Raw genomic sequence first — 26,054 nt, 5'->3', positions numbered from 1 at the left:
TTGTGTTGATTCTTCTGCATGTTGTAGTTCTAATTATTAGACATATGCACGGAGCTGGGAGTTCTGTCTCTCTTACGACTTGTCCTGTTTTTCTAGGACAAAGTGGATGCCGGCTTGCCCACTGCAATTGTAAGTAACAATTTTCAAGTACTGTATAGTTAGGTTTTGTGCAAGTTTGTTAAAGCAGTAATTTAAGACAGCTGATAAACACACCTTCCTTCTTACCCTTACTAAGGATTTTCAACTATAAGGGGTGAGAGAAGCTGCATGAAAGATCTGGTTCTTGGGGGCAGAGTTCAGCCTTCCTCAGCTGCCCTTCTGCAGTTCAAGCCCCAGGTTTTCCCCTTTTTCATGTCATTTCCAGGACTCGTTAGTTGCACGCCTAACCTTTCTTCGTAAGGGTGGTGCTCATCTGTTGAACATGTTGAATTCCCCTAGCTGTTTTCTTCTTTGACTCCTAACAATTTTTTTAAAGAAACTTAAACTGCAGTGCTCATGAAGTGCTGGGTTCAAAAGCAGCACAGCTCTGTTGTAACTGGAATATGACCCTAAAATACAAAATTTCACTGCAAGCCTGTCTGAAAGATACTCCTACTTACCAATTCAAATTAAACTTCTTGAAGTCAAACATGCTGATTAAAATACATCTGAAGTGAAGCTGCCTGTAGTTAAAGGAGAAGAGGTGAACATTTTAAGGAGGTGAAATACAGCAAATACTCGTTATGCCTTTCTGAGTTTTAATGTTTTAAGAAGAAACTAAAGATGTGCTTGGTTGCTTTGACTGCAGTAGCAGCAATCCATGAGAAGGTATGCTTTTGTTTAAAAAAGAAAAAGGAAAAAAAACATAGTCACATCTAAGGGAAAAGGTGGCACAGCAAAATCGGAAGCACGCTGCGACTGATGTGCACATAGGATAAAAACCTATACTTACATAATCCAGACGTTAAACCACTTAATTTTGTAGTCTGACTTACGCTTGCTAAGAAATAAAAAAAAGAAAAATCTTAATATCTGCAGCATTATGTGATTTCTATGAAGTTTTATTTAATTGGGTGCAGGTTTGCAAGTGCAATAGAATCTTGGAGCTGTGTTTAATTCCCCACGGAAGGAAGCTGGAGTCTCTGGGCTTGCTGTGGACTGTCTCTTCAGGGGACCAGTGCTGCCCCGGGTTGTGTAAGAGTTCAGATGTGGGTGTAGCAGCTGAGGGAGAAGACCCCTCTGAATATTTATACTCTGCTACCACAGCAAAAGAACGAGACTGACCTTACAGAGAAGAAATTTCACTGTGGGTACTGCTCTGAGCATTTGAATTTCAAACTGCAGAGGAGGAGGCAGCCCTCTGAACTTGAGAAAATCTGTGTGATGCTCTTCAGATACAATACTTCTCTAGCTTTCACATAGAAATTGCTTGTCACTTATAGATGTAATAATTTTCTATTTTATAACCTTCTAAATCTTCCCCTTTGGGCAAACTTTGCATGAATATAGTGAGAGTTTAAGTGGCGGATTTGTGACTGACATTTCTTCTACTTTCAATCTTTTTGCATGACTCTTTCAGGCAGCATCAAACCTGATAGCAGTGGGCACTTCCCATGGGTTAGCGCTGATATTTGGTAAGTTAAAAATAAAGTTTTGAGGTTTTTGCATTTTGATGATCTTTAAAAAAAACCAAAAAAACCCCAAACGCACACAAACAAAAAGAACCCAGCCTGAATTAGAACTGCGGAGTGAATTTCTTCTAATATTTTCTGGTTGTGCTAAATGTGATTTTTTTCAGTAAAGAAAAGCACAAGTAATATTTTAGTTGTCCTTATTAACTTCTTTCTTCTGCTTTGTTGGGGACTGGCCCATTGGTATTGAGAAATTTAGTTCTGTGGCAGTTGTCTAAAAAGCATTTTTCTATGTTTAAATTACTCTGTTTTCATGTGGAAGAAACCAGAACCACTATAAAACCATGGTATCGTACGGTATTAATCTTCTTCCTGTGACATAGGACCTGCCAGCATTAGGGAAAATTCAAGTGTGTTCCTTGGGAGGTAGAACTTGTGACCCGTGGCTCCTGCAGGCTTGCATCATAGGTTTTCCTTCCCTGACCTTCCCCTGCACCAGTCACCTCTATGCCTCTTCGTTCTGTTATTCTTCCCTTCCTCTTATCACCAGACTTTCTTTAAAAAGTTTCTGAGCTCATGATTCTGACCAAATTCTTAAGAATTTTAGGAATTTCGTTATCCTCTTTATTTTTATTTCTAAGTTGCCTGAAGTTATTCAAGGGACCAAAAGTTACGGGGCACAGGGTACAACAGAAGGATGGGGAAAGACTGTGACAGTCTAAGACTCACCTTCCTGGATGTTTAGACATTAAACTGTTTTCCATTTGCTTAATCCAGTATTGAAACAATTACAGAATGTGCTTAATCTGAATGTAAGTAATTTACCTGCTACAGTCAACATGTGATCGCACTGAGTTTTCAGTAGTAGATCTCAGTGGGTTTTCTAAAATTTGACTAGTATGTGGAGATCTCCAGTATCACTACTATGGAATACATTTTTGCTCTATTTTCCTGTCGCTGTTTCTGTGTGTGGACACTATGAAGTCATAAGCTTTTAAACAAGAAGCTGTTCTCTGCAAATGTCATGAGAGATTATTTTTAGCATTTTACACTCTAGAAGGGGCTGTAGGACTCTCTATAAGCATGCAAAGAGGAAAGATCTTTCTTACCGTCATCGTGATTGTTTCTGCATCAAGTCCCACGTAAGAGGATGGACCACTGAATGCCTGAATGTCCAAGGTGTTTAGTATTGCAGTTGCTCTATCTTGTGAGGTCTGCTTGTTCGTTTTGCTCAATGCAAGTGTGTCTAAGCAGAGTTTTCTTTGAAACATCGTTGATTGCTTTGGACCAACAGGTTTACTGTTACTTTGGCCACGATCTTTACAAGGCTGCGTAGTCTGTAGTTACTCGGTTCATGTTGTGGCCTTTAGGAAATCTGGCATAATGTCAGCTTTCTGCTAATTGGCTTTTATTAAAATGAATGTCAATACTTTGAAGAACTTCTCTGCATACTTGCAACAGGGCCTTTAAAGCTTTGTGATCTACTGAAACATAAGAAGTTATTGCTTATACAGCCATGTAATGAGCTGTATGGTCACAGCAGGTTGAGGAAAACTACTTCCCTCTATTCTGCCCTGGTGAGGTCGCATCTGAAGTCCTGTGTCCAGTTTTGGGCAGCTCAGTACCAGACAGACAGCGACGTACTGCAGTGAGCCCAGTGAAGGGGGGGCACCAGGGTGATGACAGGCCTGAAGCACATGATGCATAAGGAGAGGCTGAGAGAATCTGCTTTCTTCTGCATGCAGAGAAAGAAGCTGGGGGGACGTCATGCTCTTACCTTCTACTACCTAATGGAAAGGTACAGAGAAGAGAGACTTGGACCGTTCTTAAAGGTCCATGGTGTTCGGTAATGAGGCAGTGGATCCAAGTTGCATCGTGGGAAGCTCTGATGAGCTTTTTCACCATGAGGGTGATGAAGCATTAGGTAAGGGTTGAGAGAGGATGTGTAATCTGCATCCTTGGGGATGTTCAAAACTCAGCAGAGCCCTGAGCAAGCTGATCTCGTTGACTTTGCTTGGAGCAGCAGGACTGGGCCAGAGACATCTACAGCTCCTTTGCTGTTATTCTGTGAGTCTATGCTGTAATTTCAAGGTGATGAGCAATGCCATGCCATCCAATTTTGTTTCAGATGTGGGCACGAATGCTTCCTGGACACTTCTGTTCTCTGCTAAATTCTTTTGGTTCTGTAACTAGAACGTGGGTGTTCACCCCAGTGCCCTCAGATCTGTTTGCACAGACAGAAATCCTTGCGGGATTTGGCTGTGTGAGGTCACCTTGTGTGCAGAAAGAGAGGATTAGTGATCTGGCTTGATTTTATTCTGTATTTTAAACCAGCAGTTTGTCTGTAGACCAATCAATTTCTGTACTTTTTAAATGAAAACATTTTTCTACTAGACATGTTAATTAGGATGAGATTTACTCCCTGGAGTTTACTAAGCTGTGTGCATGGTTTATACTGTACAATGAAAATACCATCTCTTTTGGCCTGCAAAAACGTAGGTCTGTTTTCTGATTGAATGTTGCTGGTGTTCAAATTTCTCTGAACAGTTTTATGTCACTAGCAGATTTTGAACCCTTTAGTTTTTCTTTAATTTCTTTAGCTATTTCATTAGTCTATTCTCATAAGTCCACCTGTACCTGTTGACTTGTCTGCTTCGTCCTTTTGAAGGAAGACTTGGGGAGCTTCCATTCTGCTTTTTTGAATGCTTCTGTTGGCTCTTGAAAAATTTATCACAGGACAATTCTCAGATTGCACATATAATCTTTGAAAACCAACATTTTTCTTGCGGATTAGAATTGGATTAGATGCCGACTCTTTGACATCCTGAAAGTTGCAGAACTGTTGGTAGGAAGGGATGTCTGGAGGCCTGTAGTCACTCCTTGTTTGGTGCAGGACTGTCACCAATAACTGGTTTGGGGCTGCCTGGTTGTTTCTAGCCAAGTCTTGAAAAAAACCTTACGAATGAAAAATGCTGCCCAACAGGCAAATATGCATGCACGTGCTCCTCTGGTAACCTGCTCTAGGGCCACATAATGTTGCAGGGGGAAAAAAAAATTCCTAACAACCCATCTAAACCGCTCTATCTGCCATTTCTGGTATTTGCCATTTGTTACATGACGTGATGTTGCTGAGAAGAGTTTGGTGCTCTATCTTTCAGGTAGTTTATCTTCTGTTTGACACTTTGTTACCACATTTGGATAATGACAGCTTTTTCTGCCTTAGGAACACTACCCTTAGTTTGTTTCTAGTGCTGTGCTTGATTAGGGAATCTTTGCTCTATTATAAATGAGGGGGCATCCTTTTGCCAAATTCTTTCTGAAACTTTTTTCAGAGTTTTGAGCATTGTGCAAATGAACAATTAATGCTGTGTACCATCACTTGAGGATCACTAGCTGAAATGGAGAAGTGCTCTCCCAGCATGCCTATAGCAATAAACAAATAATCTTTAAACTTTTATTTCTCCATCTTTCTAGAAGAGCTAAGAGGTTTTTACAGTACTCAAAAACTAGCACTTAAATGGAACTCACTGAAATGTGTTATTTTTCATTAAGACTTTATGTTCCAGACAGAAAACTTCTATATAGCTAAACTTTGTTTAGATTAGTGTTGAACCATTTATTTTCTCTGTTGGCTGTAAAACTTACAGTTAGTGTCCTGAGTCTTTGTTGAGGTGTGGGGGTAGCATGGTATCTTGAGAGAACAGGTAGTGTAAATACCTAAAGACAGCATTAAATCTAGATTTTGGGGACCGTTGTCCTTGGTTCGTTTTTGAAGTTAATGGGGAGTTGACTGGCTGGCTGGTGGTAACTGCTGAAAATAGTTCTACCAGTTACATCACTGTGAACTTCCAGTTTTATTTCCTCTCACCACTTTTTGTTTTTAATACTATGAAGTCCAAATTCATAAACTCATTTTTCTTCAGTAATTCCATACACTTTTTAAACAGTTTTGTTTTTAAAACACCAGCTATCACAGCATCCTCTCGGTTACTTGTATAAATGAAAAGGGGAAGTGTTAAAAAAAAGAAACACTGCCAGCAAAATCTGAAGGTTCTGTCTGTCATTGAATTTTATCACATATATGCTGTTTGTTACTTAACTCCTTTTATGTTGACTTCTGGCTTTTTCTTTCCTCTTTTGGCCCTTTCTGTGTGGAATGAAAAGGAAAAGGTACAGTAACACTGCACTGTGCACGTACCCTGCATGAGCAACTCCTGTCTTGCCCAGTTTGCATGTTGTCTTAAGTATCAGAACTTAAGATACCAGATAAGCAGTGAGTAAGGCAGTGCAGTAACCAGCCAGTGGCTAACACTACTGGGCCAGTCTGGGAACTGGTTGTTGAATGCATATGCATTGCACGCTTCCAGACTCCCTAGGAAAGAACAGCAGAGGAACAGGTCAATGTGCTATTTATGTTTTAGGGCAGCACGTCCATAGCTGTTGGTAAAGGCATTATTTCAGGGCAGGACAAAGGCTCTTCCGTGAAGTCACCGTTCATGTATTTCTGCCTGAGAGCTGCCAAGTGGGAGCACTGTGGAACCCAATTCAAAGAGCTGGAAGCCAGAAGCTGTGAAACCCACGCAAGCAGATAGCATCTGACAGCTCTGCTCATGCACCAGTTATGCAGCTGAGGAAGGAGTAGTGGGTTCCTGATGGGGTAGCCGCAGGTGATCTGACGTAGCCCCTGCTCTGAGTAATCAGTTTGCTAGCCTAAGGTGGGGGTAGGGGATGTGGAGGAGGGTTCAGCGTGCCCTGGTTTAGGGGGCAGCTGTTGTGATACTGGGGGAGATGGCATCTGCAGCCTGTCCCAGTAGCTCACCATCTCTTGTCCTCCTGATCCCCAGGCCCAAGAGGGATGTACCTCCTGGGAGAGCAGTTACTCATGCTGGGCCAGAGAAAGGTGGGAGGAAAGGACCTATTCATAAAATTTGTAGTATTTGAGTAATTCTGCAGGAAATAAAGCAGGCCTTTCAAACTCAGGAAAATCACGGCTTAAGAAAAAGATCTGGATGAAAACCTGGTGATCTGATAAGTAATGACTTCTGGAGTGCTCTGCTTATTCCTTTGTTGTGGAAAGCGACTTTTTTCATATTCACAAACTTGTTTTTATCCTTTACGTGTAGAGCTGTATCAAAATGCCATCTCATTTTGACTTCAGACTTTGAGAACAACACAAATAGTTACTGCTAGAAATTTTTCAGAGGAAAAACTGCGTTATGTAAATAGCAAATTAAAAGCTTTTTGACAATTGATAGCCACCTTTTTTTTTCCAAGCATTTTAGAAAAAGCTTTTTATGCTTAATCCTAGTTGTGCCTTAATTGAAAGCTGGTAATATTAATCTGGAAATTCATCAGACCACCTTTTATAACAGTTTGCTTTGTTTTTATTACTCTGCCAGTTGATAGGAGCTCATTGATTCAGGTATCTTGCTTTGCTTTGGAAGCAATTTCATCCATCTTATTCATAGTTAGTTGGTTTGTATGTTTGTTTTTTTAATCTTATCTAAAGGCTCCTCCTTGTGTGTCATCTTTTCACTGGCTGGAAACAAGTACTGGCCTGGGTTTCTCTGGGGTTAGTGGTCCAAGTGACTGTTTCTCAATTCTGAAAATGATCCCTGGCAGACAATGGGCCCTTCCTTCTTAGGAAGGAATAATTTGAGTCACACAAAGCATTTAATTTTTGGGGTGGAGTGGGGGTCTTTTTTTATTTTGAATTAACATTGTGGGTGAGGGAAGGAGAAAATGGGTTTGGCAGTTTATGTGGGTATAAAGATGTAAAGCTGGACTGAAAGTAGTATTGATTCTGAAGCTGCTGCCCTTTTGCAGCAAAAGCTGTGAAAGATTCTCCTTTTTCATGCCTTACAGGAAACAAGTTATCGATTGATTTACTGACAGGTTTAAGCTGAAGTGGAAAGAACAGAATGCACTTTGCTTTAATAGCAAGAGCTGCGGTATTCACCTTGTTTTTAAATGTATTTCTATGGTTAGCAGATGGTCTTTTTGTAAGTGAACTCTTACTTTCCAGACCTCTAGAACAGGAATTATTTCTAAGGGACTTGAAGGACACCACTTGGAGAATACTTCTCTGGGGAACTTGTTTTCTAGCTGTAGCTCTGTGCTGTCTGAACTTCCATAGACGTCTTCTATGAGTTTTTTCTTCTTTGACCTGTTCTGATCTATGCCATGTTACACCCTTGTCACAGTGATGTCAAGATGTTTTCTAGTAGCATGATGATTTTTATTTCCATCACATGGCTTCTGCTTTCACCTTATCCTAATAAAGAGAGTTGTGTGCAGAACAATGGCCTTACTTTTGAAGTGTTTCCACTGCCTTGTGCTTGGTAATAGAGGTGGTGGTTGAAATACCCTGTCTGGCCCCTGGAGCAGAAGGTGCTGTGTTTGCTGTGGCTCTGTGGCATCAGACTTGATCTTCAGCAAGGCTGTGTTGCACTGGAGCGGCAGATGTGATGCATTGCATGTTGGTTTTCTAATTTTTTGCTGTAGTGATACTGAAGTAGTTTTGGCTCCATGTTTCTCTTACGTATTGAATGATGGCAGCCATTCACGCTATAGTCACTTGAATTGTGTCCATCCTTTGTTTAGTTAAACACGAGTGTTAAGGCTTAAAATTTAGGTATCTATTTATACAGCAACTTGTGTGACTGCCAGAGCTGCTTCCGTACATGTAGGTTCAGCCAATTTGAACCCTTATGTTCTTGTTGGCTTTAAAGAGGGTATTATCTTGAACGATGTCACATTCATTTAGAAATCTAATGAGAAGTGGTATTTTACACAGATTATTTAACTGAGAAAAGTAATCTTCATCTGCCTGTAGTTTAACTGAACATCTCACACTAGAAGCAGTATCTGTATGAAATGTTCAGTGTAAACAAGTAAATGTCAGTTCTCATTTGAAAATACAACTCCTGTGTTCTCTTTGGCATAAGCCAGATTGCAGGGGAAGAAAGGGACATGAAGAACAGGTAGTCTTTCCCAGAGTTGCCTTGGCTGCTTGTCATCTGACGAAGAGATGATGATTTTCATTGATATGGTCAACTGAAGGCCTCTTTCTCTTTTTTCCTGTCACAGATTGCAGGCGTAGAGGTCTTCAGCATTCACAAGAATCCTGATGTCTTTGAGCACCCAAAACGTACGGTGTTCTCTTGGCCGCTACCGGCATGTTTTAGGTCAAAACTGACAGTTTTTTATAATACCTGGGCTTTCCTTGTGTATTTGCAAGAGAGAGCATGGCCTTTCTGTCTCCCCCAGGCCCTGTCTCATTTGGTGCCCAGAACAAGTGATGTCTGTAACACCCTCTTGATCCCTACCTCTCCCCTACCGCTATCCAGGTTTTCCAGGAAAAGGGATTTTTACTTCCTTTTGGGCTACTGTAGCAGATGAGTTTGTTAAGGTAGGTGCAGGAAAACAAAGAATAGATGGAAAAAGTCTTTGAACTTGTCCCTAGTCTTTCTCCTCATGCTAAACAGTGTTTTAAAGTAGCCCATGAGTTCAGATACTCTTCTTGCTAGTGTTTATTTTGGTCCTCCTACTAATGCCTCTTCATACTGGTAGAACTTGTAAGGTGACTCCCACTGTGCATGTGCTCCGCCATCAATCCGTCTGTGCAGGCCGATGAACACATCACTTTGTATTGGGGAAGAAATGAGATCCATCCATGCTCTGTTTCACATCTAGCACATTGCTAGTGGTGCTGCAACTGTCCTGTGCCTTGGGTAGTTCTTCCAGGGGCTTTCTGGTGCTCTGTTGCTGTCTGTTCCCCTGGGTCCAGTCCTTTCGCTCCCTTGCTCAAGGTGAAATCCTGCACGCTCTTTTTGCGATTCTTCTGATGTATTTCAGATCTCTAGTCTTCATTCCAACAGTCCTCACAAAACATCTTTTCATCCTCCCCCACTTAAAAGCAGGTAAAAAATGGAGAAAGGTGGAAAAAGTAGATCCAGAACACTTGTTTTCTTAGCTTTTAAAATAAAAGCAGCCTGGGAACACAAATTCATTTTCCCTCCAATTTCTGGCCTTTATCAGCAAAACTGAGGAATAAAAGTTACATAAAATTACACTTACCAAAAGCCTGTGTTGGGGATTTGTAGTTGGTGTTCAAATCTGCGTACAGAAGTATCAGGCTCGGAAGACAGAATTAATTTTCTGTCATCTTCCTTGCTACAACTTAAGCACTACTGTAGAATAGTAAAAGGAAAGCTAGATATTGCTGTGATTCTTCTAGGTTTCTTCTTCAGTTTGTAATACCTCTGCATTTCCATAATCCCTCTGCCTGTTTTGTACTTTTTAAAATAATTTTTTTATTTCCCTGCAAGATGGTGTCCTGCTATCTCTGTACTAACATGTGTTCTCATCTTGTAAACTCTTTTTAAAGAACTTAACTGTAAGCCTGTGAATTGTTAATGTACCCCAAGTGAATTGTATATGTAAATAAGGGCATGATGTTAATTTTAATCATTGCTTTTTCTTTAATTCCTTGCTAATTGTTCTGCTCTAGATCAGAACCAGGCTCTCCGTCTGTGTTTGGGCAGCACTGCTGTTGGCGCCCAGTACGGGGCTATCTCTGCTCTCAGTATCAACAATGACTGTTCAAGGCTCCTGTGTGGCTTTGCGAAAGGACAGGTAATTCCCCTAGGATGAGATGGTTCAGTGCTCTGTCCTTCTGCAGGCTGTTACGGGGAGGCTTGCCAGCGGTGACGATAGCTCCAAGCCAGCTCCAAGCTGGTTCTGTGCTGAGGAGCTGTATGTGTGTCTTGATCTGCCCACAGCTTTTCTTGGCCAGGCAATTCCTGCATCCAGTGAGCTGGCTCGGGTTGTTTGGGGTAGGTTGCTGTGGAGAAAAGGGGTGATGCAGAATATAGGGAAGGATTCGATTAGTTATGGTTCGTTGGGACAGAAGTCCTGCTCCTGGTAAACTGAAATGTGCCATGGCACACTAGGACAACTAGCTTAGTCTTTCTAGGTCACTTTGAGATCTCGGTTTTGCTATTACAGCTAGTTTCTACTGTGGTGATGACTTGAAATTTTTGCAACTCATATCTAGCCCCAAAGTTAATTTTTACTAATACCTTACTTCTGTTGTATGACAGAAGCACCATAGCTTCTGAATGCAGGGGAAAAAGGGGTTGAGTCTGCTGTTGTAGTTTTATGTCCTTCTCTGAACCTAAAGAGAGAGAAAGCAATTCTTGAACAAAAGCTGTAGGACTAAAACTAAACTAAAACAGATAGAAGTTAACTTGGTAAAATTTAGAGCTCCATGGAATACAAAGAAGGCTGCTTTGTTTATCTTTTTAGTTTCATTCTGTTTTGCTCCTTTGACTTTCACCCTCATTCTAGGTAAAACACGCTGCAGTGCCTATGACAGAGCTAAACGACAGATTGCTCCAGACCATGTGGAAATACAGATTTGATCCATGCAGACCAGTAGCCAGTTTTAAATGATACTCAGATAAAATATTTTGGAGCAGCAGTTCTGAAACATCTGGTCTATGTTTGTATCAAAGTATCTAACTTTGATAGATGGTTTCTGGAACTATATAAAATAGTATTTCCAATAAGAAGTTTGATTCAAATTGTAATCTCAGCTCTTCTGGGCTAAATATTCCACAGGTACGCAGTAAGTAGTTTGGGACTTTCTGGTTCTTAGTTGAGAAATTGCCTGAATGTAATATCCAAGCGCAAGCCAAGCAACTGCTGCCTGACCTGTCATGCTGAGCAAAAGCAGGAGAGGAGTGACAGGGTTCATGGTAGCCATGGAGATGATTGAGTTTTGCTGATGGGTGTTAGCAGAGATTTTTCAACTGTTCACTGGTTCTGTGAGAGAGAAATGCATTGAGCCACTTCAAAGAGTGTTGTGTGGTAGCAAAGTTATCTTACACTCTTTAATTGTGTGATCAGGCAGGTAGCTGTGAGGCGAGTGAGTTCGGGCAGGTGGTGAGAGCTTTCCAAAAGGACATGATTCAGAGTTGTGAAGGTAACCCTAATGTTGTCAACAGAACTATAAGCTGATAAGCGAACTGATTGTAAAAACAGGGTAGGAACAGATTTCAGACCACTTTTCTTTAATATGAAGACCTTACTGACCCAGGGTGATACTGGGAATATAGAGATTTATTGATGTGCTAACGCACAAGATGATGGAGAGAACGCCTTGGCAGTAAATGTGTACTGAGAACAATCTGCTTGCAGATCACAATGTGGGATCTGGCCAGTGGGAAGCTGCTACGATCAATAACAGATGCCCACCCGCCAGGAACAGCCATTTTGCACATCAAGGTAACAAACACTACAGGTACTCCTTGTATACTACTTCTTTCTTTCCTTCAAAGTACACACCTGTGTTCAGTCAATGTGTTGACTTTCCTTGTGTAGCACTTTTAGATTTACAGATGAGAGCAGCTACTTAGGAGCTATATGGCAGTAGTATCCAGAGGTAAGAGAAATGAGCAGAAATTCTATTTAAAAAAGAAACAGTATTTTGAGAGCTGAAATAATGGTATCGGCTGTGAGTTGTACTGTAACAAACTGTCGTTTTCTGTTATAACTCCCCTCTCTCATGCCAAAATCTATGAAGAATTAGTTTCTAGAATACATTTCTCTAAATCTTGCAGTGGTTTGAACATGACTTGCCAACTTTAAAGAGTCTGAAGCTCAGAAAGCAGCTTCTGTCAGCAGTTTTTCAAATAGCTTGTTGGGAATGTTTGGATTGAAAAAGAAATCATTTGTGGCTTCTTGCTCAACATAGCATTGTTGTCACACACAGAAACTCGTATCTGATTTTGTGCGTGGCTTTGTTTTATGTGGACCTCTCCTACCAGAGCGTAATGCTCCTCGGCAGCCTGGTCGGAGCAGTGACTTTGGTGCCTCACCCAAACTCTTCTCTCTTCTCCTTTCCTGGACCTTGCTGAGACATCGCAGAACCACACAGTGTCACACATGGAGCTAGTGTAGTGGGCCTCGTGGGGCACATTGCTCAAGGACAGGTTCTCACGTGCTGGTTGGTCTCACCTGGCTAACCAAAAATGTTTTGTGGGCGTGGAGGTGCCCCCTTTTGCTGCTGTATCTTTCATGCTTCCCCCTCTGCCATCTTTGCCCTGTGCCTATGGATGAATATTCCCCTGCGCCAGGTCCTCTGCTCCTAGTGCCCCCCTTCTCTAGCTTGTGACCTGGGGCGGTAGCAGCGTTGAAGAGTACTCTGACACAGCTCTACAGGCCAGATGCTTGTGCTGCCAGATGCTGGGTTGCAGAGTCCTCCAGAACGGTACCTCAGCTATGGCTGTGACCCTTTCTTATTTTCATTATTTGGTATCGTTAGTAGTTCTGGATGGTTTGGATTTTGGTCTGTTTGTGCCTGCAGCCCATTCACCAGCTCCTGGCCTTGAGGCTGTGAGCTGTTCTAGTGGTAACACAAGTTTTGGCATGCTGGGGTTCTGAGCTGCAATAGAAAGTAATGAGACTTCGATAACAAAAATTTAGCAATAGGGCTTACTGGAGGGGTGAAGATGAAACATTAAACCTTGCTTTTCTTACCCATCATAAAAAAACCCAACCAATAATTGTCTCAGCTCTGTGTGCTAAAAGTGTCTTTCTGGTAGGTGCAATGGTTGTACTTTTGTGTGCTGTTAATGATGCCATAGCGTAGATTTTTCTGTCCCTTTTTTTGTAATTTATTTCTTAGTGTCGCTTTTAATCTAATTATCTGTTCAGTTTACAGATGACCCGACGCTTGCAATTTGCAATGACAGTGGAGGCTCCGTATTTGAACTGTCATTTAAGTAAGACAATAACTCTTAAGTACCCATAGAAAGTACAAGAAACTAATGCTGGGTCATAACTTGTGAAACCTAAGCAAATAAAGCTACTGCCTGAATGCTGAAGGTGTAATTTAGGGCTGTAGTATAATTTCACAGCTGAAGTAAGATGCTATCTGGCAATGTAATAGTCTAAGAATATTGTCCAGAATCTTGGCATTTATTGTGGGCTCCTCGTAGTTTTTCTTGTTTCATTAGTGAGAACTGCCCTGCAGTAACTGCTTGTTTTCTTCTTGGCCTCTTCAAGAGGAGGAGGGACAAGGAGGAAGGATTGACAGTCTAGGGAGTCTGGGCTTTACTGTTAAATAAGATCTTAAGGAATTCTTGTCTGTATCTGAGCAGCTGTATGGGACTGCTTCCAGTGACAGACTGAAAATGATCCCTGGAGCTGTGTGAAGGATCACTTTTGAGATTTCCTGAGATTGTTGGGTTGATCTCTTCTTGATGGCTGGACACCAAGCTGATCTCATTTCTTTACAGGAGGGTTATGGGAGTGAGAACATGTGAATCACGGTGTCTCTTCAGTGGCTCAAAGGGGGAAGTTTGCTGTATTGAACCGTTACATGCAAAAGTTGAGCTGAGAGACCATCCTATCACCCAATATTCACTGCTGGCTATGGCCTCCCTAACAAAGGTAACTTGCTGCTTGCAGAAGGCTTTGTGTGAGAAATCACAAAGGAGAAGTCTTCTGGTATATACTGAAACATTTTTATTTTGCATTTTTGTTGTTCTTGAAGATACTGGTTATTGGCCTGAAGCCATCTCTGAAAGTGTGGATGACCTTTCCCTACGGTCGTGTGAGTAATGAAGGCAAACAGTTGCGTTTTGGGTTATGGCTAGAGTGAAGGGGATGAGATTAGGACCAGGTGTTTGGTATTGCTGCTTTATCAGTACGCAGTAAACTTTGCCCTGCGGAATTGTAGTGATAATCTGTTGGCCTCTTGTGGGCAGAGAGGAGGTGGAAAAGCCGCTTTCAGCTGTACCTGTGTGAAGATGCTGAATTTCTCCATTAAGTAGGAAGAGTGGAACACGGGAGCCCCTCAGCTGTTTCTTCTGTCTTGTGTGCAGCCTGGACACACCCTCAGATGGGACGTTAGCCTGATTATCATGGAATCACAGAATGGTTTGGGTTGGAAGGGACCTTAAAGATCATCTAGTTCCAATGCACCTGCCATGAGCAGGTCACCTTCCACTAGACCAGGCTGCTCAAAGCCCCATCCAGCCTGGCCTTGAGCACTGCCAGGGATGGGGAGTTGTTGCCCACAGCTTCTGTGGGCAACCGGTTCCAGTGTCTCACCACCCTCACAGTAAATAATTCCTTCCTAATACCTAATTTAAATCTCCCCTCTTTCAGCTTAAAACCATTCCACCTTGTCCTGTCACTACACGACTTTGTTAAACATCCCTTTCTGGCTTGTTTGTCAGCCCCTTTAGGTACTGGCAGCTGCTGTAAGGTCTCCCTGTAGCCTTCTCTTCTCCAGGCTGAACAACCCCAACTCTCGGCTGTCTTCGTAGGAGAGGTGCTCCAACCCTCTGGTCATCTTTGTGGCCTCTGGACTCACTCCGACAGATCCATGGCTACAATCACCTTGGACTGGGGCCATTGCTTTACATAAGAACCATCCAATAGAACCCTTAATTGCAGGGACAGAAAACAAAGTGGAATTAGAGCACTACACAATCTTCTAAACTCTTGATTATTCACTTTCACTAGTGCAATTCGTCTTGGAAAAGCAGCTGGGGGCAGATGTGGGGTATGTTATTGGGAGAATGGAGACAAGGTTGCTAGCAAGCTGCAGCTTGTCCATCAATCCTTGTGAGATTGGATCTATATTAAGCAACTAGGGCACGGGTTTTGTGACCATCCACTTTGCCAAGAGTCACATGTTGCCCCTGAACTGTCTGGCTGGACCGAAGAGCAGAAGCTACTGCTCAGCTGCCAGCAGACCAGGGAGTTGCTTTACATCATGTGTGTGTACATGGCAAAGTCAGCGAGTAGCAGCTGATGAACAGCATGTGTCCTGGAACTGAGGTTCTGCCTTGTGTACCTTAAATACCCGCTGTGCTTTTTGTCTAACAGATGGACCCTTCTAGTGTCCCTCTTCTGGCGTGGCACTTTGTGGCTGTACAGAACTCTGTGAACCCCATGCTTGCGTTTTGTCGAGGAGACGTCGTGCATTTTCTTTTGGTAAGCCTTGGAAGTTTTGTGCTGTTTTTCAGATGGCCATATCTTGCTCACATGTTCCGTTGACTGAGCCTCTGTCTCAGTGAAAGTACGGTATCTGTGCATGCTGGGGATGTCTGCAGCTTGCAGCCAGCTTGGGAAAACAAATCTGCTGGCCATTGCTCTTCAGCAGGCGGTGGTGCCCTTCCCTGAGAATCTGGAGGCATGAGCTTTATGTGTTCCAGGAGTGATGATGTGCTACCTACCTCATTTCTACTGGAGGGAGAAGAATGTGGATTGGTTTCGGGGAGATCACATGAATTCGAGATACTGTTTCATTTTTTTTGCTTTAAAAGATGAGCCTGGAAAACACTTGCATAAACCACTAAGACAACAGCTTTCAGGTCCTGGTGGCATGTGACTTTAGGGCATGCCACTCACCCTGTTTGATCTGCAGGAGTTACACAGGCAGGTGTGGTTGAAGATGATTTCATGTCTGATTTCAGTGTGAGAGCAGTACATAGGCTTCAGGAAATCTGGTGTTTTGGCTTTGGAATGTTAAGTTTGTTTCCCAGCTCTGCTATCATCTTGGACGTTAAGCTTTACTCGAGTACCCAGACATTGTGTTGTCAGGATTGAATCCTCCTTCTCTATCTTCTCTCTTGGTAAACTTGGGGAGAAAGAAAAGGGTGTATGTTTAAACCTGTCTTGCTGGAGATGTCTGTGCGTGCAATAGCATTGGTCTCTGCACAGATACCCAGCTCAGCTGTGGCCAGTACTGCTGCTTTACTTACAGGTTACTAAACAGCAGCCACGTTACCTGAATTCAGGTGTCTCTTGCTGTACTTCAAATTGTCAAAATGTAAAAACCCCACCCATATTTTTCCTTGCAGAATGCTTTTTTGTAACGATGATGAATTAAAGGCAGTTTCACATTAGTGTTCTGTGGTTCTGACTTTTATGAGCAGAAAGTACAGTATGTCCTGCATGGGAAAAGGGAAGACCCTTGACTGGCGGTTGTCATGCAGCATCTCCCTTACATTCAGTTTTCCAGTGGGATGGAACTCCTTGGGAGGCAGTGAATGCAAATCGGTCCTCCTGCAGTGTTCTGCACGAACCCTAGAGGTTCACATCCCTTTTATAACCTGAATTGCCATATATCATATGTGAGGCGGCCATGGGGGGACAACCTCTTGAACACACATAGTTTATGACATCCAGCTCTTGTGGTGCAAATAGATGATTTAAAATTGGTCCAGCAGATGGTATATATTTTTACTGCCCTCTGCTTGGAGCCTTCTGTTTCCACACTTACAAGAGTGGTTTTGAAAGTGAGACCTTACGCTCCGTTGGAGAAACATGTGTGCTGCCACGTACGCTCAGCGTGCCTGTCTGAGGGGAGCTCCGGACTCCTGGAGTTGGTGTGATGTCCTGTGGGAACAGAGAGGTTGAGTTGAAGAAAGTCTTGGAGTTTGAGTCAACCTTGTCCACTTTCTCTTTTAGGTAAAGAGAGATGATACTGGTGCAATACATGTCAGTAAGCAGAGGCAGCTTCATCTACACTATGACCTCATCAACTTTACTGTAAGTTTCAGTGTTAATAGACTGGTTAATTTTTTTTTTTTTCACTAGTTTTCTTGTAAATGTATCTCAGTAGCCCTTAGTTGTATACTATTGGCTTTACAAATATAGCATGAGAAGTGGCTGTGTTTATCTGGGGCTAACTAACTGCAAACTCAAACTGGGGACTCAGTGGAAAACCAGCACATGTGAAGTGGCCAGTAGTAGCTATAGGATAAAAAATTAGTAGCATGGAGGCAATACTGCCTTTTCTTGGGAAGGAGGGGTAGCCTTGTTGGGGAATATTTTCAAGAACCAGAGAGTCTGGAAAGAAAGATTTTTATTCTATATTCTCACTAAAAAGAATGCAAACTTCTGTGTACCTGGCTCAGTAAAATTCTAGTGTTTCTGTATATGAGTGCTTGCTAAAGCACTCTAAATTATTTGATGCTTTCAACAAAAAAAAAAATGTTCAACCCTAAAAGGTATTAGAGAGTACAGCAAGTAAAACATGGAAGGCCAAAATACCAAGATGGGCATCCATATCAGCTGGAATTTTAAGTTTGTTAACAAATATGCTTGGCTCTTGAAAAAACTGAATATTGTAAAAGCAGCCAAAAAAAGCCTTTTTCTTTGCAGGGTTTTGAACATAAAAGTAGAAGCCACAGAATACGAATGACAGGCTTTGAGTTTAACTTAGACATACTTTCTTTTTTTAATGCTTCCTGATGCCATATTTCCCTCCCAAGGGATCTGAGAACAGGTGTCACAGTAGTCTTGTTTTTGAGACCTTTGGATAGGAAGTGTGCTAGAGCGTAAGTAGTGCACCAAGAGGACAAGAACTCCGGTGGATTACCATTTGTCTAGAGGTGTTTTCTGCGAAGAAGGTTCCTTGCTTTCCTCAGTGTTAGAACTGATACTCCGGAAGGAGCCTCCCTACCTTTACCTGTGGAAATATGCACGTGTGCTGTTGTGAAGTGACTTTGTATAGTAACAAAGCTACTAGCCATCCTAGAGCTTCCAGTATTGGTACGCGAGGATATGTCCAGAGCCTGTTTCGTTGGCCTCTGATTGTGTATACATTGCTGAGATCTGTGATTTATTGCTTTTTCAGTGGATAAACTCACGGACAGCAGTGCTTCTGGACAGTGTGGAGAAGCTGCATGTTATAGATCGTCAGACGCAGGAGGAGCTGGAGACTATAGAGATCTCAGAGGTTCAGCTCGTCTACAACAGCAGCCACTTCAAATCGCTGGCGACGGGAGGCAACGTCAGCGAAGCCCTGGTAGGCACAAACGACCGGCTTGACCACAGCTAACGGTGTTTCAGCTGCCCTAAGTGGGAGCCTGGAGCTTTTGAAACAAAGCCTTTTTGAAGCATCTTAAAAATCATACGTGCTGTTGATGTGGCCCAGTAACAGTTCATGTTTCCTTTTGCGTATTGATGTTTTTAGGAGTTCCTCTTAAGTTCCCAATCTTTGGAATACTCTGTACAGAAAAAAAGCTGATGTGCTTTGTTCTTCAAGAGAATCCTATAGGCTGTTCTACTTTGTATGCCACAGATACTCTGCGGTAGCAGTGCCTGTGCAGTACGTGCGTTCCCTGCCCTTGTCTCGTAGATTTGTCGTGCAGGATAGAGAGGATGAAATGCTACGCTTGTAGGTACTACACTTCTTGTTTGAAGTAGAAAACCAAAGCCACCCATGCTAGTGGAAATTGCAAAACTTCAAACGTCACGTTTTCTACTTTTTCCTCTTTTGCTTGTCTTTTATTTTGACTTTCATATTTGGGTTGGGTTTTTTGGGTTTTTTGACCCTGACCCATATAGTGTCTGGACATGTTTTATTCCTGAAGTAGGTATTAATTTCAGTGGCTCCTGATAGCTCCTGTGACCCACCTGTGCTTTCTGCAGCAGACTCACTTTGATGTGGTGTTCGTTACTGCGATAGCATTGTAGAGTTTTTATTTAAAGCCACGGCTACAGGACAAGTTACTGCTTTCAGCTGAAAATCAGATTTTCTACTTTGGAAAAGACTTTTCTACTTTGCCAAGAGTGTGTATAAGAAAGAACCTTCCATCCCTGCATTTGGTCCTCCCAGTGCTTCACCAGAGATAGCCCAGGAGCTCTGAAATTCCTGGACGATATGGTTCCTGTTTAATTCTGCTGTAGTCCTGTGGGACTTGTTTGGGACTTGCTGGCCCAAACAGCTAGCAGAAAGCTTATACAGATCTGTAGTTTGGATCCACAGTTTCAAGCCCAGTATAGGTTGTATGGTCATGACTCAGCTCCAGAAGCCCAAGAAGTGCCTTCAGTGCAGAATGCCAGGATTTCAGAAAGACACCTCCGTCATGGCTCCCTTTTGAGCACCAAGGAACAGAGGGCTTCTTCCAGTCTGAAGGACCAGATCTATGAGGGGTCTTTGCAGCCTTTAGATCTTCATAGCTGCTGCTTATCTGGCTTTCACTGCTTTATTTGCTTCATGCTGCTCGCGTTGCTGTCGCTGCGGATGCGTCCTGAGGAAGAAAAAGAAGGAAGGCGGAGTCTAGTCTAAGTGAGCTTATGTACTGCCTTCTGCACGATTGGAAATTGCCAGGCACAACCTCACAGAACATAGCTAGAGGTTGGCACCAAGATGGTATATGAGCACTGCTTGCTAGGATGTGTTGTTACTTGGAGCGTTTCACTTAATTTCAGAAACTCTGCAAGTGTCCTGTGAGGACTTGTGGTGATTACCATCAAAGCCAGAGACCTGTGGCTTGCAAAAGTGGTGGGCCTGAATAAGCGTTGCCTGTTAAAGTGCTATTGTGAGTCTAGAAAAGACCCTTACTTTATTCACTGTCTGTAAGTGCAAATGAGATCTGAAATCCATAGTGTCACTTTGAGATACTGAAGATGGGAAACAGGCAGTCCCTCTCCCTGCACTTCGGTAGGAATGACAAGGCAACCTCTTCCAGAGCAATTGAGCTAAGGACACCTTCTGATGGGAAGCTTTTTCTGTTTTTTTCATGGCTCAGAAATATACCTTTTCCATTGTTAGTTTTGCAGACACTCTGGAAGGAAAATCTTAAATGAGGCTGCCGCTTCCATACAGGATATCCTGGTTCCAGGGATGCCTGGGTTTGTGGATGAAGACAGTCAAACCCAGTTCTTCTACTGCAGCATCTAAAGAAACATGCAGGGAATATCTGCTACCCCAGCCTTAGGTTCTGTGCTGAGCAAGTTGAAGTGTTATTATGGTAGTCCCTGGAATGGACACGCTTAACAGCACTGGGAAGAGATGCAGGAAGCTTCCCTGCCTGACCAGACTGAGAAAAGTACAAGACAAACAGCTGTAGCCTGCACAACTGTGCAGTGCAGCGGGAAGCAAGCACTGCCCCGTACTGTCACACAATCTCTAATTTTTATGTTCTCACATAATTTTCACATTGTAAATGTGCCTTTTGAACACTAGTTACTGGCATTCAAACTTCTGTTGTAGCAACTCTCGCTTCAACAGTATTCTTTCCATCTGTCCCTCCTACACATTTGCTCTTGAGGAAGATTTGTAAAGAAGCAGATGGCAAGGAGAGACTCCCCATAACTTTTTGTATCTGAGGACAGACAGAGCACTGCTTGCAGGTCCTTATGACTCCGTTGTGTTTTCTGGGCAGCCAGAGCTCAGTAGCAATTTAAGCTGCATTCACAAGCGGGACAGAGTGGCAGCAGAGCTTTTTTACTTACTACTGCCCGGCAATCCGTGGTGTCGTCTCCCAATCCTTATTTTGATTTCTGAATTACAAAGTGTCTCTAAAGCTCAAGGGGAAAATTTTACAAAAACAAAAAGCAGTTTTAATTGCATGTAATTTTTCTTGCTCTAGGCATTGGTTGGAGAGAAGGCTTGTTATCAGTCCATCAGCAGCTGTGGTGGTCAGATCTTTTACCTCGGAACTAAGGTAAATGTGGGGAGTTCTTAATAAAAATACAGGGCATTCACGGTTGATGGTAGGTCATCTTCTGGGGAAGGGCAATTTTTTATTCTATGGATATGTGCATCAGGGATGCTTGTGCACTTATGTTGTGGGATTAAAGGAATGTGCAATAATTTGGTCTTAGCCGAGGTATGGGCTAATTGTCATAATTTCACAGTATCCTGGTTCATGCTGCTTCAGGGTAGACTTAGCATTATTTTACTGACATCTCCTCTGTCCTAAGTTTCAGTTTCTCTGTCCTAAATGTGTGAGTGAGTAAACAGAAGAATATAAGACAGCAGGGAAAACTAGACTGTATTGCATGGAACAATAAAAGGAATATCCTATTCCGTTTTCCTGTTTTGCAGTGCAGGCTACCTGTGAAAAGGCAAAGAAGAGAGATGCCTATAGGATGGCATGTGGAAGTAGGGGAAGAAGTGAGGGATGGTATCATGGAGCAGATGGGTTGTAAGACCATGTAAAGGATGTTTTCTGTTAAAATTAAACATCCAATTCATTCCTGTGATGCCAAGCTTGAGGATTACTTTACTGAGTTTCATGTGTACCAGTGTGCTGTGGTGGGTCTGTGGGATACCACAGACTGCATGAGTAACTGTGAGTAAATAGTTATATTGTTTTTTTTTTCTTTTCTAGTCTGTTCACGTCATGACGTTGAGAAGCTGGAGAGAGGTATGTTGAGAGACAAACTGTACAGCTTAGTAGATTCAAATTGCTTAAATATAGCTTGAGAGGAGGGAAGGAACATTTGTGAAGCACATTCTGGGCACTGTGTTCGGGATCCCTGCTTGCTACGCACAGCCAGCACCGTGGGCACGCCGCTTTCCACGGTGGGGTGCTATGGGACTCTGGCTTGCACAAACTTGCAGGCTGAACGGAGATCTTGTTCTCTCAAGCAAGACATAACAGGTGCTGAAACTTGGCAAGGCATTAACAAGGTAGCGTTAGTGCAATCTATGACTTTGGAGGACTCTGTAAATGTAAGCTTTTATCTGCCAGATAAGCATACAGGAGTGGAAGGAAATCTGGTCCAGTGTATTTTGCCCCCAGCTGCTGTAGGAGCTACATCATAAAAATCTATCAAAGACTACCTGGAAGGTTCATTGGATTTTACATCCGTGTTTCTGTTGGCAGAAGATTTTTCTGAAACTTAATTTCTCCTATAGCTGAAACCCTATCAATTTCCGCACTAAACTTCTTGGTGATCTATTTGTCTGGCTGTTCCGTGTTGCGCTCTTCACTTGAGTTGAACAGCAGTTTTTCCTTTTGCAGTATGTTCAGTGTATGATGTTCTCTCTCAGACCTTGTTTTGCAAGGCTAAGCAAAGCTCTTTCATCATTCTCTTGTAATCTTACCTTCCCACTCTTGTTGTCCTTCGTAGTCACTGTTCTCTGCACCTCCTTTGTGCTCAGTTTCTTGAACATGGGTAAACAGTTTGGCACGTATTACTCTGGGTAGGGTCTTAGAAGTGCCATGTGCAATGTCACCTGTTCTTCTCTGTTGCTACTAGATATGTCATTCCTCATACATCCTTGGGTCTTGTTTTGCTGTTCCTTTGCCTACATGATGTCAGCAGTTTGTGGCACTGGAGAGTCACCAGTACTCGGTACCCAAACTCTGCTTTCTGCTGTTAAGTTGCTTGTACCATTGGATTGCATCACACTTCTGTTACCCAGCCTTAGGGGCAAATCCTATTGTGTCTGTCTTTCTGGTCTGCTGTCTCACATCACGTGTTGACAGTTGGTTATCAGCAAACTTTGTTAGTAAATTCACCTTATGCCAAGTTAGTTGACCAAATCATTATGTAGAAGGGGGCTTCAAGGCTGATTCTCAAGGAACTCCAATTGTCATTTCTTTCTGGTCTCACATTTATCCTTTACGCAGCAACCTTCACTATTCTTCCTTGTACTTGCTTTACGGCTCTTGTACTCCCCCCTCTATGACTATAAGCTCCTGCATGTGATGTACCCAGACCTTTAATAAAACATGGATGATTCAGCTCTATTGAACTTTTATACAGTTGCTGCTTTTAGTTACCAAGACCGCTTTGCTAGTTTTCCCTCCAGCCATTCACTACTGACTTTGCTTTAGTAAACTGTTAATGAAAAGTCTTGCTTTCACCCATGATCTCGTGTACTGGTTTTCCTAGAATTCACATCAGTCACAGCTTACATGCTCCGAGCCAACCTCCTTCTAAATTACCGTATGGCTTCTGTTGTGCTGCATGCCTCTTTATTGTAGGGGACTTACTCAAGAGTTGTAATTGAGTGTGGGGGGGATTAGGGTGTGAAGCCGAGTTCTTGTTGCCGTACAGGATGCTGGTCTGAGACTCGGAATCTGTCTCCTCTCAAATAGTACTTTAACCTTTTGACCTAACGTACAAAGACTGCTGGTGATTGACCTTGTGTGCTGATAATTCCTTAAAGCAGAAAGTACTTGTGATCTACTTCAATCCTTGTTGACTCAGGAGAAAATAAAGGGTAGGAGTGGGTACACCTGTATGCTGAAAACACGGCGGAGTTGTTTGTTGTGCTCTAAGTGATGAGGCAAGGACAGGCAATGGGAAACTCTTATTCTTTGTGATTGCAGACACTTCCTGATGCTGTGGGCCTCCATCCGTTAAGCATCTGACCTAAAACGTAGCCTACAGGGACCTGATGTACTAGGGCCTGACATTTCTTAGTAATTTCTAACTGTCCAGCAGGAAGTGTACATATTTGAGAAACTTTCTGAGATGCTGTCCTTTACCGCAATGCGTTGGGAGCTGCTGAGGTTTCCTGTCCCCTTGCTGCCAGGGATCATGACCCACTACTGGGAAATGCGTACCTTAAATGGGAGGGGATCATCTTCTTGGTAATACTAAGGTCCAATGTTACTTTTTATTTTAGAGAATTGACCACCTTCTGAAACAAGAGCGCCTCACTGATGCCCTGGCTCTAGCTTGGTCTTTTTATGAAGGTAAAGCAAAGGCGGTAGTAGGTAAGTCTGAGATTGTTTGGTTTTTTATTTTTTAAGTTGAAACTACTAGGGAAGGTTTTAAACCTATGCATGTACAGAAATTACTTTTTCAGAGAAAAAACATTAAGGAAGAGAATTGAATTGAAGAAGAGAGAGTAACATGTGCTGCTTTGGGTTTGGCAGAAACACCGCCTTTATATGGATCGGTTTGATTATTTTTTTTTTTTTAGAGTCGTAGTCCCTTTTAGCAGCCTGCTGTTTTCAAATTAAAATCGTACTTGGTCTATGTTGTGGCTCCTGTTTGTTGTGACTTTGCCATGAGGGAGGTGGATCCAGGTATTGAATATCTAGCCTGCTAAAATACTCCTGAGGGTCATAGGTGACCTGTAGGTACTTTTCAGTGTGACGTTCTGTCAGCTCTGCCAAGCAGGTGCTTTCATTCAAGTTTCCTCTGGCTACACAGCTGACTGAAAGAACTGCTGGGTTCTGGCGCTATGTTTCCTATAAAAGAGGATGCTTTGTGAGCATTTAACTTGTTATTATAAACATGTTAATTATGCCAGAAACTGCCACTTGAACAGCCTGATTTGAACTGGACACGTTGACTTTTCAGCAAATAACTTATGATGGTTTTGACAGATGAGACTCAAGTTCTCAGGATAAGATCCTACTACTGTGAAATTGCTAGTATATGAAGATGTGTCTCATGTTAATGCCTGGATATAATGCAATTAAGGAGATAATTTTTCATGAGTCAAAGAGTTACTGTCGAAGTTGGCATTTAAGGATTTTTTTTTTTCCCATGTAGTGTACTTCAGTTTCTTTGCATCAAGGCATCCTCCAGCAATTAGCCTCATGTACAGTCTTTGGCAGTCCTCTGTTAATTGTTCTCTCAACGTTAAACAGCACTCAGATCTGTTCTTGCCATTCCTGTGCTGGAACAGTCGTTACATTGGGAGAACAAAATCTTCAGGAGAAGAGTGGGCTAAAAGTAGAGCACAAAATTGTTATTTAGATGTCCTGACCTCTGCATCTCAAGGGTAGTGGTGTTAGCATCTGAACCGTGGAATTTTTATATTTCCACTGGTACTTTAGATGAGAATTTAATTTATTCCCGTCCCCCCTTATTCTTTCTAGGCCTGTCTGGGGACACAAGCAAGCGGAAAGCAGTCATCGCAGACAGAGTGAGTGACTGATCTCTTCCTAACTGGATTTTCATGTATGCTGATGTGATACTAACTGTGTTCCCGGAAGGAATGGCTTCTGTCCTCCAGAAGTTAATCCAGCTAACTCTAGAATGTGTACATGTGCCTCTCTTGCTAAGATTGTGAACGGGATTTTAGAAAACACTTAAAAGTACTTTGTGAGGTACCTTGTGGATAAAGATGAGGATAAAATCTGCAGCATTAGCAAATCAAAACATGATGCTATCATCCCAACCTTGAGATCTCTGGTCCCCTCACAGTGGAGAGAAGCCTTTTTTGTGGGTAACTCCAGAGTTTCCTGACCTTTGATGTCCTGAACTTTGAAGTGTTCATCAGTATGTAACTTGCTGACCCTCAGGTGGAAACTTTGCTCCATGTATACGTGGACATGGAATAAACTCTTCAACTAATCCTGTTCAGTTGTTACAGGAACCTTTTTCTAGGAAGAGTATGTTTAAAATACACGATTATTGTAATAATTATTCAGCTGTACTTTGTTCTTTGTATGTTTTATTTGCAGGTAAATAAGTTTTCCTGTTTAAGATATTATAACTTAAACTTTGGGAAAAAACATGGCCCAGATGAACCTTACACTTCAGGATGTGTTCATCTGCCTGAAAATTTGCTGGCAGACTGGCTGCCCCGTTTCTCCGTCGTTAGAGTAGGCCTTCCGTATCCCACTGGGCCACTTCTACACCACGTCAAGCCCTTGTCTCTAGACAGCCTCTTCCCTCTTCTCCTTCCTGCCCAAAATGGGACAACAGAGG

The 26,054-nt window shown here is 42.5% G+C and overlaps 1 protein-coding gene across 3 annotated transcripts in view; it reads left to right on the top strand.

The window, feature by feature from the left end:
* Positions 1–26,054, top strand: part of VPS8 (VPS8 subunit of CORVET complex) — an 85,478-nt gene that overhangs the window by 6,048 nt on the left and 53,376 nt on the right. For 2 of the 3 annotated variants that reach the window (XR_008749316.1, XM_055816726.1), the window contains exons 5-18: positions 97–129; positions 1,559–1,613; positions 10,123–10,247; positions 11,814–11,900; positions 13,332–13,399; positions 13,916–14,069; positions 14,173–14,232; positions 15,516–15,623; positions 17,103–17,183; positions 18,274–18,444; positions 21,017–21,091; positions 21,761–21,796; positions 24,013–24,103; positions 25,220–25,266. Coding sequence is in view for 2 of the 3 variants with exons in the window: in XM_055816726.1 (XP_055672701.1) it covers positions 97–129; positions 1,559–1,613; positions 10,123–10,247; positions 11,814–11,900; positions 13,332–13,399; positions 13,916–14,069; positions 14,173–14,232; positions 15,516–15,623; positions 17,103–17,183; positions 18,274–18,444; positions 21,017–21,091; positions 21,761–21,796; positions 24,013–24,103; positions 25,220–25,266 (1,191 nt within the window). In the remaining variant the exon portion in view is untranslated. The remainder of the gene's footprint in view (positions 1–96; positions 130–1,558; positions 1,614–10,122; positions 10,248–11,813; positions 11,901–13,331; positions 13,400–13,915; positions 14,070–14,172; positions 14,233–15,515; positions 15,624–17,102; positions 17,184–18,273; positions 18,445–21,016; positions 21,092–21,760; positions 21,797–24,012; positions 24,104–25,219; positions 25,267–26,054) is intronic. The other variant, XM_055816725.1, reaches the window with a different exon arrangement.

This window comes from Falco peregrinus, chromosome 12 (genome assembly GCF_023634155.1).
Source record: "Falco peregrinus isolate bFalPer1 chromosome 12, bFalPer1.pri, whole genome shotgun sequence".
NCBI lineage: Eukaryota > Metazoa > Chordata > Aves > Falconiformes > Falconidae > Falco > Falco peregrinus.
Note: the sequence above shows the minus strand (reverse complement) of the source record. Positions and strands in the feature narration are given on the sequence as shown.